Source organism: Meleagris gallopavo, chromosome 23 (assembly GCF_000146605.3).
Source record: "Meleagris gallopavo isolate NT-WF06-2002-E0010 breed Aviagen turkey brand Nicholas breeding stock chromosome 23, Turkey_5.1, whole genome shotgun sequence".
Lineage (NCBI taxonomy): Eukaryota > Metazoa > Chordata > Aves > Galliformes > Phasianidae > Meleagris > Meleagris gallopavo.
Genome location: NC_015033.2, coordinates 5,977,960 through 5,988,760, shown reverse-complemented (window position 1 = coordinate 5,988,760; position 10,801 = coordinate 5,977,960). Strand labels below are relative to the sequence as shown.

The following is a 10,801-nucleotide window of genomic DNA, read 5'->3' as shown; positions in this document are numbered from 1 at the left end:
AAACCATACAAACTGACAGGCTGTGAGTGTCTTTTGTCCGAGCTCTGCCATTTCCCTGCCACGCTCAGTGTGGTTGTGGGGGGTTGGGTGATGGGCCATGCTGGTGCCACTCTGTCCCCCCATCCCTCCCTGCAGGGCTGCCTCCAGCACGTGGCAGCATGTTGGAGCTGGAGCGCATGATCAGAGTGACCACAGGGAAGAGTGCCTTGCTCTCCTATAGCTGGTATGGGTGCTTCTGCGGCATCGGGGGCAGAGGGACCCCAGTGGACCCCACTGACACGTGAGTACCTGGAAAATCATGTTGCTGCCGGGCCACGCGCTCCTCCCGGTCACCTCACGTTTGGGGCTGGCGCTTCCCTCACCTCTGACACATCTCCTGCAGCTGCTGCCATGCCCATGACTGCTGCTACAGGCAGCTGCGAGAGAGCAGCTGCAGCCCCCTGATAACCCCCTACCAGTTCGATGTCACCGATGGGGACATCACCTGCGGTGAGTGCCAGGGAGCAGATTGCCTGGCGAGGCGGTGAGAGCATGGGGACGGCACAGCAGCACTGGGGCAGAGCATCGCGTTTGTCCCCTGCAGGTGATGAGCAAAGCTGGTGCAAGAAAGAGACCTGCCTTTGTGACAGGGCCGTGGCTTCGTGCTTTGCCAGCGCTCTGCCTTCCTACAACGTGTCCTACCGCTTCTACTTCAAGCTGAGGTGCAGAGGGAGCAAACTCCAGTGCTGAAATCTGCACACGTCTGCCGGTTTTGAGTGCCTTTCCTCATTGCTGTGGGAAGAACAGGGTGATGTGGGTGCTGAGAGGGGCTGCAGCCCTCCTGCCGGTGAGGTGACGTGCAGGGTGAGCAGAGCACATGCGATGGCTGGAGATCCCCAGCTCCCCAAAAGAGAGTCCTTACCCCTTCCTCCTCTCTTTTCTCTACTGATTTCGTCTTCCAGCAAAAAGGAATTGAATAAACGGTGTGAAAAATGCTCTGTGGTGTTTTGCTGTTGGACCACTGGGATGGGTCTGTCCCTTGCATTGAGAAATGGGGACAAATACATGCCACCAAGTAAAACTCCCTGGGGCTTGTCAACAAAACTTCCCTGCAGCGAGCCTGGGGTTGGTGGCTTCTCCCAACATCCCCCTCCTTCTTCTCTGAACTCACTCCCAGAGCTAACATGCAGAGCAAACTTCATATTTTGATGGTCAGGGGATCATCCCTTCTCAGTCTGTCAGCGAAGGCTCAGTATTTTTTGCCAGTATTCAAGGATTGTCTGCCCCCTGTGAGCCCTCTTTAGGGCTTTGATTTACACCTTCCGAATCAGGGCTGGTTATCCCACAATACAGCACCAGCAGGGCTGGTAAAGCAGAGGAAAACACCCCCGAGCTGCTAGGACTGGGGCAGAGTGTATTGCCTTCCTCCTGCACTGGAAGTGACAGCTTTGCTGTCACCACTGCTGGTATGGATGGGGTCAGGGGGATTTCCTGCATTCACATTAAGAGGAAGGATGGTGCCTTCTCCTTTATAGAAAAGCCCCACTTGCAGAACTGGATGAGTTGAGGTTTGTGGAAGTGAAAGCAAGCCCTGTATAAATGGAGCCATGCCAACCACGCACCCGTGAGCGGCGGAGGCTTTCCAGAGGTGAGCAGGGATAGAGGAACACCTTCCTTCCTTTCTTACCTTAACTATAAGCTGTACTGCAAGTGGGGATGGAGGCACAGGCAGAGAAAGGCAGTCTGAGACACCAGTCCAGAGCTGTGTCCCTTCAAGGGCTTCAGCTTTCCCTGCTGTCTTTATATTCTGCTTTTTTTTCCTGCTCTCCACTACCTGCTCCCCTTTACTGTTCCAAAAGTAAAGGGAACAGTACACCCAAAATGCAGCATTTGTTACCAAAGCCATGGCTGGGCTGCAGTGGGCACTGCCTCCTTGCTCCATCCCCAGCTGGGGAGCAGGAAAGAAGAGGTGACCTGCTGCAAGAGGCTTGGTGGTGCAGTGGGGAGATGACCTGGCGTTGGGTTCCTCTTCCAGGGCGGTAGGAAAGATGAATGCTCTCCTTGCACTGGCCATGCTGTTTGCTTGGGGTAAGTGTCCTCACCTGTGCTGCCAGAGCAGCCACATTTGCATCAAACAGAGATGTCAGAGCTGTGGCTTTCTCAAGCTTTCATTTTCCACCACCACTTCCCCAAAACAAATAACAACCCCCCTCCCCACATAACAGCTCCCTTGTGCTGGGGATGAGTTTCCTCTCCAGCACAGCGGGGAAGACCGTGGTGGGATGACTTGGTGGTGGAATATAGCAGGGGATACCAAGGGGATGCCAAAAAAAAAAGGGGAGAAAAGTGTTTCTGTCATCACACTGATTCCCCTCCAGGCTCGTCGCTGGCTGGTGGGAGCCTCTGGCAGCTGCAGCAGGTGGTCACAAAGATGACAGGGAAAAACGCCGTGCTGCGTTACTCCTTCTATGGCTGCTACTGCGGCGTGGGGGGCCACGGGAAGCCCAAGGATGCCACAGACAGGTAAGCACCCATTTAAACATCTCCCTGCTCAAATTTACCATTCGAATCTGGGGGGTGTGGGAAGCAGGGGAGAAAGTCTGAAAGCTCAGAGCCCTGTGCAGATGCTGCCAGCTGCACGATGCCTGCTATGACAGCCTCCAGAAGTACCACTGCGACGCCAAGCAGCAGCGCTATCACTACAGCTGGCACAGCGGCCGCCTCACCTGCAGTAAGTGGGGATGCTGAAAAAGGGGCTCCTCCCTTCTCAAAATGAAATGAAATCCAATCAGAATCTGTGCTGCTCGCAGGAAGGGACTCGTGGTGTGCCCAGCTGTCCTGTGAGTGTGACCGCAGCCTGGGGCTGTGCCTGCGGAGGAGTGCAAGGAGCTACAACTGGTGCTACGTTCTGTACCCCAAGAGCAAGTGCAGGTGATGAGCCCAAAGTGAAGGCTCTTTGGGTTTGGCCCTCTGCTTTGCATCTGGAGCTGAGTTCCTGCATGGACCTGCATTTGTGTTGAACTTAATCGATGTGAAAATAAATTATGTGCTTAAATCATCTTGGTCCTCTGTGAGCTGGAGTCCAGCATTGCCGTCCCAGTACTTCCCATTACATCCCAGAGCCTCCCAGCACACACACAGTACCACCCTGTGCAATACAGAGCAGCTCAATAACCTCTCAGCACCTTCAAATGCTGCTTAGAGACCCCCAGAGCATCCCAGTAATCTCCCAGTGCTACCTAGAGCCTCCCAGTGTGCTCCCAGGGCCCCTAGTGTTATCCAGAGCCTTTCAATCACCTCCCTGTGCTGCCCAGAGCCTCCTAACACCCTCCCAGTGGACCCCAATCCTTGCTAGAAAACCCCAATATGCTCCCAGTGCTGCATAGCACCCCACAATAACCTCTCTATGTCCTCCCACTGCAGCTTAGTACTGACTTGAGCCCTTCAGCCCCCTGCTAGTGCTGCTAAGTGTGGCCTAAAGGCTTCCAGTGCCTTTCCACTGAGCTTCAGCGTTGCCCAAAGCCCTTCAATTAAGTGCCAGTGCTCTGTGGTAATGTTTAGAACCTCCCAGCAACCCCCAATGCAACCTATAGACACCCAGTACTTTTCTAACGCCTCACAAAATGAGACTTTGGACACTCAGCGTGGGGCTTTAGATCAACAAAATTGGGTTTGGGGAGCTGAAAAATAGGTTATGGACCCTCAAAATATGCTCAAAATGGGCATATGGAATGAAGAAAGATGACTTGAGCCCTCAAAATTATGACTTGCACCCTGAACTGAACTTGTGAACCCAAAGAATGACTCCCTAGACTGAAAAATTAGAGCCTGGGCCCTACAAACAGGATTACAAGCCCTTAAAATTAGTACTTGGATGTTCAAAAAGGGACTTTGTGACCAAAAATCAGGATGGTTAGAACCTCCAAGTGGCATTTTGGAGTGCAAGATAAAGTCTGCGCTCAAAGAATAAAGTTCAGGACCCAAAAAAATGAAGATGGGAAGATGCCTGGGGTCTGGAGGCAGTACTGAGAGCACTGAAAGTCCCAAGGGCATCTAGAGAGCAATGGGGGGGAACTGGGAGCATACTGGGAGGCTCTTGGGGGTTATTGGGAGGGTGTTTGGGGGTCTCTAGACAGCACTGGGGTGCACTAGAAAGCTCAAGACAGTACTGGGAGAGAGTGGGAGGGTACTGGGCTGTTGCAGAAAGCTACGGGGAGCAGCAGGGGGTACTGGAATGGTGCCTGAGGGTCCCCAGACGGCAGCGAGGGGCTCCAGGCTGCGTCACACCAGGCTGTGGGTTTGGCCGGCAAGGGACGGGGCGTAGCAGGACGGCGTGTGGGGACAGGCGAGAGGCATTTCTGCACTCCCAGGCAGGAGCTGGAGGCACAGGGCAGCGCTCGGCAAGCGGTGAGGGATCGGAACTAGAACCGGTGCCATTTCCCGGTAAGAGACCCCAGGCTGACCCTGCTGCTGCTGCTGGGGGTCATCGCATTGCAGAAGTGAAAATAGGGCTGGGGTGGTGGGAGGAGGGGGAGGAGGCGGCACGCTGAGCTGTTTTCCTTGCCTCGTGATGAAGTGCTTTGAGGGGAAATCTCAGCTGAGGAGATGCTGCTGCCAAGTCCTCTTTGGTGCGAGGGGCGGTGGGACGCGAGCTGGAGGGGTGGGCGGTGGGACAGCGCAGGAACGCGCTTGTTTTTGGCCAAGAGGCAGCAGCACCGTGTGAGGGAGCCCTCCTGCCTCTCTCCCTTCAACTTCTGGAGAAATTCGATGTGATTTCAGCAGGGCAAGGTTGGCAGGGCAATGCCCGTTTCTCCCCCAGGTGCAGGCGTGAGGAAGATGAAGGTCCTGCTGATGCCGGCGCTGCTGCTCGCCTGCGGTGAGTGGAGCTGCGACAGAAAAGGAGATCCCAGCCAAACCTGCCCTCCTCCAGTTGACCAGGGCTTGTTTATCTCCCTCACAAAATCCCATTTTCCGCTCGCTTCAGGCATGCTCACAGCTCGTGGGAAGCACCCGCACACGTTTGCTCCGGGGCTGGAAGGAAGCACCGTAGGAAACCTGACTGCCCACGGCTGTGGCTCGGGATGGGGCCGTGGTCGCGCTGCTTTCATGGACAGGTACAACATCAGCAAGCGGCAGCAGAATGGGAACAGGATTTAGGGAAAGTGAGGCAAGGCTCACCCCTTCCCACAGCCTTGTCAAGGCAGAGAGCACCAGCTGAAACGGATGGGATGGCAGCACAGGGCAGGGCTGGTCCGAAAACCAGTGTGCAGAAAAGCTGGAGCCAGTTGGAGGCGGTGATCCTTATGGATCCCTTCCTACCTGGGATATTCTGGGGTTCTGTGAAAGGCTGCAGGGGGAAGCTGAGAAGAGGTGGGTGTGGGAGCAGTGGGAGCAGGCTGAGGATCGCCCTGGGTGACCTGGTGCAAAGATGCTGCGGGCAGGTGGGAGAGCAGCTACCAGCCTCTTTGGGTCAGAGCCAGGCTCCCATTCTCCCTGCAGGTGCTGCCTGCTCCGTGCCTGCTGCTACGCCAAGCTGGCCGCACGCCGCTGCCGCGTGGGACAAACCCAACGCCTCGCTGTGCCCCAGCCGGGGGTCCCTGCCTGCAGTAAGTCCCCACGGCCATGCTTTAGGATCCCATCACTCCATGGGCCTTGATAAAATCCCTACTGCCACCCTGGCAGCTCCCTGGGTTCTTCCTACAGCCACCATCCCAGCGCCGTGTTCCTCTGGCTCCCATAGGCTCCGGGACGCGGTGCCAGCGAGCAGCCTGCAGGTGTGAGCGTTTGGCTCAGCTGTGCCGGGCACGCAGCCGGGCCCTGCGCAGGTGTCGAGGCAGACGCTGCTGATGGAGAAAGGCTCCTCGTAATAAACCCACCTCCATGCTGGTAAGCAAAGCGGAGCTCGGCGCGGAGCCAGGAGCGCTTCCCGATGCTCTTCTTCAGGGCTTTTTGGTTACGGCAGGAGGACAACCGCCCTTTTGTGAAGCTGCGTCATTGGACACTGGGTGTGAGGAGGGCAGCGCAGATGTCGTGTTTCTGCTCAGAAAAACAAGGGAGGAGCAGACACCTGTGCCTTGTCACAGCAAAGGGCGAGATGATGGAAGCGGTCTTGCTGTTGGCATTCACCCCTTTTGGCTCGAGCTCCCCGTTTGTAAATCACTGCAGAGATGCTGGCTCCCTCGGCTTCTTGCTTCGCTGCAGAATCTTGTATGTTGCTCCAAAATAAAACCAGAGAGCACAAAGCTTCGATCCTCTGTGACTTCATTGTGTTCAGTGACAACCCATAGCACTGAGGGAAGCTCATCTGTTAGCTGGGCTTCCTGCGGAGACACCAATAAAAAAGACACCCAGCCCTAAGGAGCAGAGCTGAGCAGCAGGATCCAGAGCCTGCTTCTATGGCTGCCCACTGGTACCACCTCCTTTTTGCAGAAAGGAGAAGCCAGTCCATGCTCCCTGAAGGGCGATGCATCCCCCACGGTGCTCATTGGCACCCCTCAGCCTTCAGATCCCTACAATTCGCAGCTTCCCTGAAGGCAGAGAAATGGAAGCTGCTGTGAAAGTCAGTGGGCAGGCACGATGCTGCAGGAGGGCTGGCTGCCAATGAGCTTTGCTGCGATGGGACGGCGGGGAAATCACGCTTGCCTCACAGTCAGAGCAGAACAAAACATGTTTCTCACCAGAAAAGAATGTTTTGGCCTTATTTTGCAACAATCTCCAGCATGTCCCTTAGGAAAAGGCAGCTCAGGCAGCAGCTGCTTCCTCTCGCCCCAAGCATCCTCACAATGCAGGTTTTCTGCCCTGCAGGTAAATTCAGCAGAGCTGACCTTGTGGGAGAGCTTGGAGAGTGCTGCAAACCCCGTGGGGCTCTGTAACAAAGTACAACCCCCAAAACAGTGACAAAAGCTGGTGTCCCCAGGAACACCAGCTGCAATTCACACCCTAGCTTATCCCAGATGTGATAACAGTGGTACTGGGAAATACCCCTTGAACAAGGAAGCATCCCTGAACAAGGAAGCATCCCTTGAATCAGAAATGCCCCCCACAGCTGCAAACCAGGCACCCACTGCTTAGCCCTGGGGGGGCACGAGCACCCACTAGGAAGGGGAGCGCAGCCCTGCGCCAAGCAGCTGCTGTTTGCAAGGTGTAAATCAAGGATCGTGTCCTTGTCAGGATGGGACACAGAGGTGATTCAGCTGACAGACTGCACACCAGGATGAGTTGAAACACATTCTCCCTGTTTAAATTTGATATATTTTTCTACTCAGACATCTAGCTATACAAACCAGCTCACTTGGAGCTCCACAGGCAGCTCTGTTAGCTCAAATGCTGCACAAGTGCTGGAATTGGTGCACAGGGCATGGGGGGGGGGAAAGAAGGCAACTCCATGTAAACATGCCAAACCCATTAATTATTACCAGCAACCCCAAGAATGTTGTTACAGCACTTGCTGGGGCACAAAGATGTGCAATGTTTAGCATCACTTGAGACTGAGTGCAGAACATCTCTGCATCTCACCCACATCAGGACAGCAGGAAGGGAAGATGCTTTGCACTCTGCATTTTCTCCCTGTCCAAGCAAGCAAACAGGGAAACAGTAAGATACAGCACGGTGCTTTCAAAAGCCACGTAGAGACAACATTGTTCCTGTTTTCCCTCCAGTTCTCCCTATTTGTGCAAAGTACTGAGATAATCAGTCACGCACAGACAAGACTTCACTCATTTCCAGTCCATGTAAACATCCCCTGCCCTCCCATCAAAGGGCATCCCGACATTCACAAGAAAGGGAATTGCACCTGAGCAGGCCTCCAAGATGCCAGGAGCAGCTTGCACATGTAACGGAACCATTATGAGGACTGTCAATATTTGCCCACTTTGGAGAAATCAAAGGAGGAATCGCGCTGAGCGGGGACACACTGGCTATAAAACGTGCAGCTGGGCTCACACTCAGCACCCTGGGATCATCCTGCTCCAGTGCTGCCCATCACGAGGCCATGAAGCTCCTGGTGCTCCTTGTCTGCCGTGAGTATCCCTTGCACGGTGATGGGGCAAGGCTGGGCTGGTGGCTCCTCTTTTTCAGTCCGTTTTTAGAGGGTTCTCTTTCCAACTCCACTAACAGCATGTCTCCAGTTGCAGGGCTGGCCCCTGCGGGCTGCAACGTGGCTCAGTTTGGTTCCATGATTAAAGAGAAGACTGGGAAGTCTGCTCTGTCCTACAACGGCTACGGCTGCCACTGCGGACTTGGGGGATCCAAGAGGCCGGTGGATCCAACCGACTGGTAAGTGAGGAGGCAGAGGGTTGCTGCCAGCCCTCTTCTCCCAGAGCTGAAGGCAGGGTGTAGCTGGGGCAGGCAGGGCAGGGAAGAACACGTGCCTTTTTCTGAACCTCAGATCACTTGTCTTCTTTGCCTCCCCCTGTGCACGAGGCTTGGAGCTGAGGTAGCAATGCCAAAACAGTCAGTGTAACCTTAATTCATGTCTTTAAAAGCTGCTCAGTAGCAGCAGCTCACACCATGCTCACCAGCTTACAAAAGGAGGACGATCCCTGAACAAACCTGGGCTAATTAAGGCAGCCATTTGGTGTTACACTAACTTGCTGAGGCAGAAAAATGGGAATGTTCAGGTGAATGAAGCTGCTCAGCAAGCGCTGTGCTGCACCCCAGCACACACAGGCTGTGCACCACCATCGTTTCCCCTCTGCTCCCCTCCCTGCCCTGATCAGATCTGATGTGACACCAGGTGCTGCCATGCCCACGACTGCTGCTACAAGAAGCTGTCATCCCTGACCTGCGTTCCCCACCTCGTCCTTTACAAATTCTCCATGAAGGGAGGCCAGATCACATGCGGTAAGAGATGGCACGGGGCCCAACCACTCACACTTCCAGGGAATCCCTTCCTTGGTGTCCTTCAAACTAACCTGGCTGGGAAACCACTTGCTGGGGAGGGGGGTAGAAGTGAAGGAAAGGTGCCAGGAGCGGTGCTAACGTACCAGCTGGGGCCGTGGTAAAGTCGAGAGCTACAACAAAGGATGGGGGTTCCCCTTCTGTAAAGACCAAATATTGATCCAGCAGAGCTGGGCACAGAACACTTGAGGTTTTCTAATCTGGATGGGGACATGGCGCTGTCACCCTGATTTCCTAGCTGTCCCTTGTGCCAATCTGGAGCAAAAAATACCATCTCTGGGTGAAGGGACCAAAACCAAGCACTTCCTCATGACCAAAACAAGTATCTATATAAAGTAAACTAAACACTCCCTCCAGGGTCACTATTGGTTTGTAGCCACACAGTTCCATGCCCCAGGGGAGGATGATGGCAACAGGACTCATCATCAGCCACCCTAGGACTCATGGGGATGATTTGAAAGATAACTCCAAGCTCTTGCCCTCCCCTCGTTTTCCTCCAGGATCTGGGACTTCGTGCCAAAAAGGTGCCTGTGAGTGTGACAAGGCAGCAGCAGAGTGTTTCAAGAGGAACCTCAAGACCTTCAACAAAAGCTACCAGAATTATTTAAACTTCAAGTGCAAGGGCTCACTTCCCTCTTGCTAGAGATGCCACACTCGAAACCTGATGGAAATGCTCTAAACTGAGATTCTCTTCCTGCAGTGAGATGGAGCAAGGCACAACTCCAGACCCACTCCATCAAAAAGGCACTTGGAACCTCTCCACCAAGCCTGCCAGACCCTGAATTGATGTACAAGAAAAGCCTGCTCCTCAGAATTAAATAAATCAAAAAATCTTTGCAAATAAAAATAATTTTCCAAGACAACTTCTAATGTGTTGTTTCAAGACAGTGCCTGAACGGGTGGGAAAGCTGTAGCTTTGGAGAGCTATTGGATCAGACACTACAAGGCAGCGAGACCACAGGTGTAAACCAGCCCTGTCCTGCTCAGAACTTACTTACTAAAGCTGTGGGGCACTGCCAGGGCTTCAGGTTTCCATTAGAGAGAGGACTTCAAGTTATACCTAAACTTCTCCTCAGTCAGAAATCTGAACCAAACATTTCTACCAGAAGGGAAAAACGAGGTAGAACCTGGCTGGGAAAGAGCTAATCAAGTCAATGCTGCCCTCTAAGGTTTCTGAGTGCAAACACATCTCACTCCAGCCAACAGCAAAACATTTTTGTATTTACATTTCTATGTTGGTTTGGAAGCTCCATAGAACATACAGACTATGTATAGTTTTGTTTTTGTTTTTAATGCTTCTTACTTTGAAAAGAAATCATTTATCTCTGCCCTGGCTGATAAGGCATCTCCTGTTGTCTGTTGTGTGTAAGTACACACGTGCTTTCTTAAAGCTGATGCTCAATACAAGTCCAAAACTTGACTGAAGCTGGACTACTGCAAGCCATAAATCTAAGGCCAAGTCCTGAAGCGCTTCAGTTCAAATTCCCAATCATATAGTGGAAAGCACCACAGGTTTAAGAGGAAATTAAGATTAAAATCCTACCCTAGAAAAAGCCTGATTTACAAAGAGTGAACCAGACATAGTTTCCAGTAACCACTGCTGCTTGGAAGCTTTTTCCCCAGGACTCTTGATCCATTGGTGATACTAATTTCATTTAGAGACTAATGACTATCAAGATCCTGGCTTGGACTAAAGCTCTGGAGTTCCCCTGAAGCTCCAGAGTATGGCAAAAGGAGAAGAGACCGCAGATGTCCAAGCAACAACACTCAGCACAAACTCCAAGTCTGCTCGTATCATATTTTACTACCTTGTTAGACTTCACCAGATCGAATGTATCAGCTCTGCAGCCACAGGAGTCCATTCCCAGATGAAAAAGAAAAGAGGAATCTCATGTTTGATAGCTTTGGCTGACACTTTTTTTTT

The 10,801-nt window shown here is 53.1% G+C and overlaps 4 protein-coding genes across 4 annotated transcripts in view; all 4 read left to right on the top strand.

Moving 5' to 3' along the window:
• The window catches only part of LOC104914211 (phospholipase A2, membrane associated-like), a 1,623-nt gene extending 196 nt beyond the window's left edge, over positions 1-1,427 (top strand). Inside the window, exons 2-4 of the mRNA XM_019622405.1 lie at positions 28-280; positions 383-489; positions 584-1,427. Of these exons, the coding sequence (XP_019477950.1) occupies positions 28-280; positions 383-489; positions 584-729 (506 nt within the window). The 3' untranslated portion in view covers positions 730-1,427. The remainder of the gene's footprint in view (positions 1-27; positions 281-382; positions 490-583) is intronic.
• A 113-nt stretch (positions 1,428-1,540) lies between these two features.
• LOC116216161 (basic phospholipase A2 Cdr-13-like) lies at positions 1,541-3,423 on the top strand. Its single transcript, XM_031556691.1, has 5 exons — positions 1,541-1,627; positions 2,015-2,067; positions 2,358-2,502; positions 2,604-2,710; positions 2,790-3,423. The coding sequence occupies exons 2-5, from the start codon at positions 2,028-2,030 to the stop codon at positions 2,912-2,914; spliced, it is 417 nt and encodes a 138-aa protein (XP_031412551.1). The 5' UTR covers positions 1,541-1,627; positions 2,015-2,027; the 3' UTR covers positions 2,915-3,423.
• An 843-nt stretch (positions 3,424-4,266) lies between these two features.
• On the top strand, positions 4,267-6,238 carry LOC100551023 (phospholipase A2 crotoxin basic chain-like). The gene is made up of 6 exons (XM_031556692.1): positions 4,267-4,422; positions 4,799-4,855; positions 4,964-5,093; positions 5,479-5,585; positions 5,720-5,865; positions 5,942-6,238. The coding sequence occupies exons 2-5, from the start codon at positions 4,816-4,818 to the stop codon at positions 5,824-5,826; spliced, it is 384 nt and encodes a 127-aa protein (XP_031412552.1). The 5' UTR covers positions 4,267-4,422; positions 4,799-4,815; the 3' UTR covers positions 5,827-5,865; positions 5,942-6,238.
• A 1,642-nt stretch (positions 6,239-7,880) lies between these two features.
• LOC100539729 (group IIE secretory phospholipase A2-like) lies at positions 7,881-9,740 on the top strand. Its single transcript, XM_003212308.4, has 4 exons — positions 7,881-7,997; positions 8,106-8,253; positions 8,714-8,820; positions 9,378-9,740. The coding sequence occupies exons 1-4, from the start codon at positions 7,970-7,972 to the stop codon at positions 9,518-9,520; spliced, it is 426 nt and encodes a 141-aa protein (XP_003212356.2). The 5' UTR covers positions 7,881-7,969; the 3' UTR covers positions 9,521-9,740.
• The last annotated feature ends 1,061 nt before the right edge of the window (positions 9,741-10,801 follow it).

Bases quoted from the DNA above. Each gene is read 5' to 3' on its own strand.
- LOC116216161 (XM_031556691.1), top strand. From the start codon at position 2,028: ATGAATGCTCTCCTTGCACTGGCCATGCTGTTTGCTTGGG. The intron at 2,503-2,603 runs GTAAGCACCCAT...AGCCCTGTGCAG, and splicing joins CCCAAGGATGCCACAGACAG to ATGCTGCCAGCTGCACGATG. The intron at 2,711-2,789 runs GTAAGTGGGGAT...TGCTGCTCGCAG, and splicing joins CAGCGGCCGCCTCACCTGCA to GAAGGGACTCGTGGTGTGCC.
- LOC100551023 (XM_031556692.1), top strand. From the start codon at position 4,816: ATGAAGGTCCTGCTGATGCCGGCGCTGCTGCTCGCCTGCG. The intron at 4,856-4,963 runs GTGAGTGGAGCT...CGCTCGCTTCAG, and splicing joins GGCGCTGCTGCTCGCCTGCG to GCATGCTCACAGCTCGTGGG. The intron at 5,094-5,478 runs GTACAACATCAG...TTCTCCCTGCAG, and splicing joins CGCGCTGCTTTCATGGACAG to GTGCTGCCTGCTCCGTGCCT.
- LOC100539729 (XM_003212308.4), top strand. From the start codon at position 7,970: ATGAAGCTCCTGGTGCTCCTTGTCTGCC. The intron at 7,998-8,105 runs GTGAGTATCCCT...GCATGTCTCCAG, and splicing joins CCTGGTGCTCCTTGTCTGCC to TTGCAGGGCTGGCCCCTGCG. The intron at 8,254-8,713 runs GTAAGTGAGGAG...ATGTGACACCAG, and splicing joins CCGGTGGATCCAACCGACTG to GTGCTGCCATGCCCACGACT.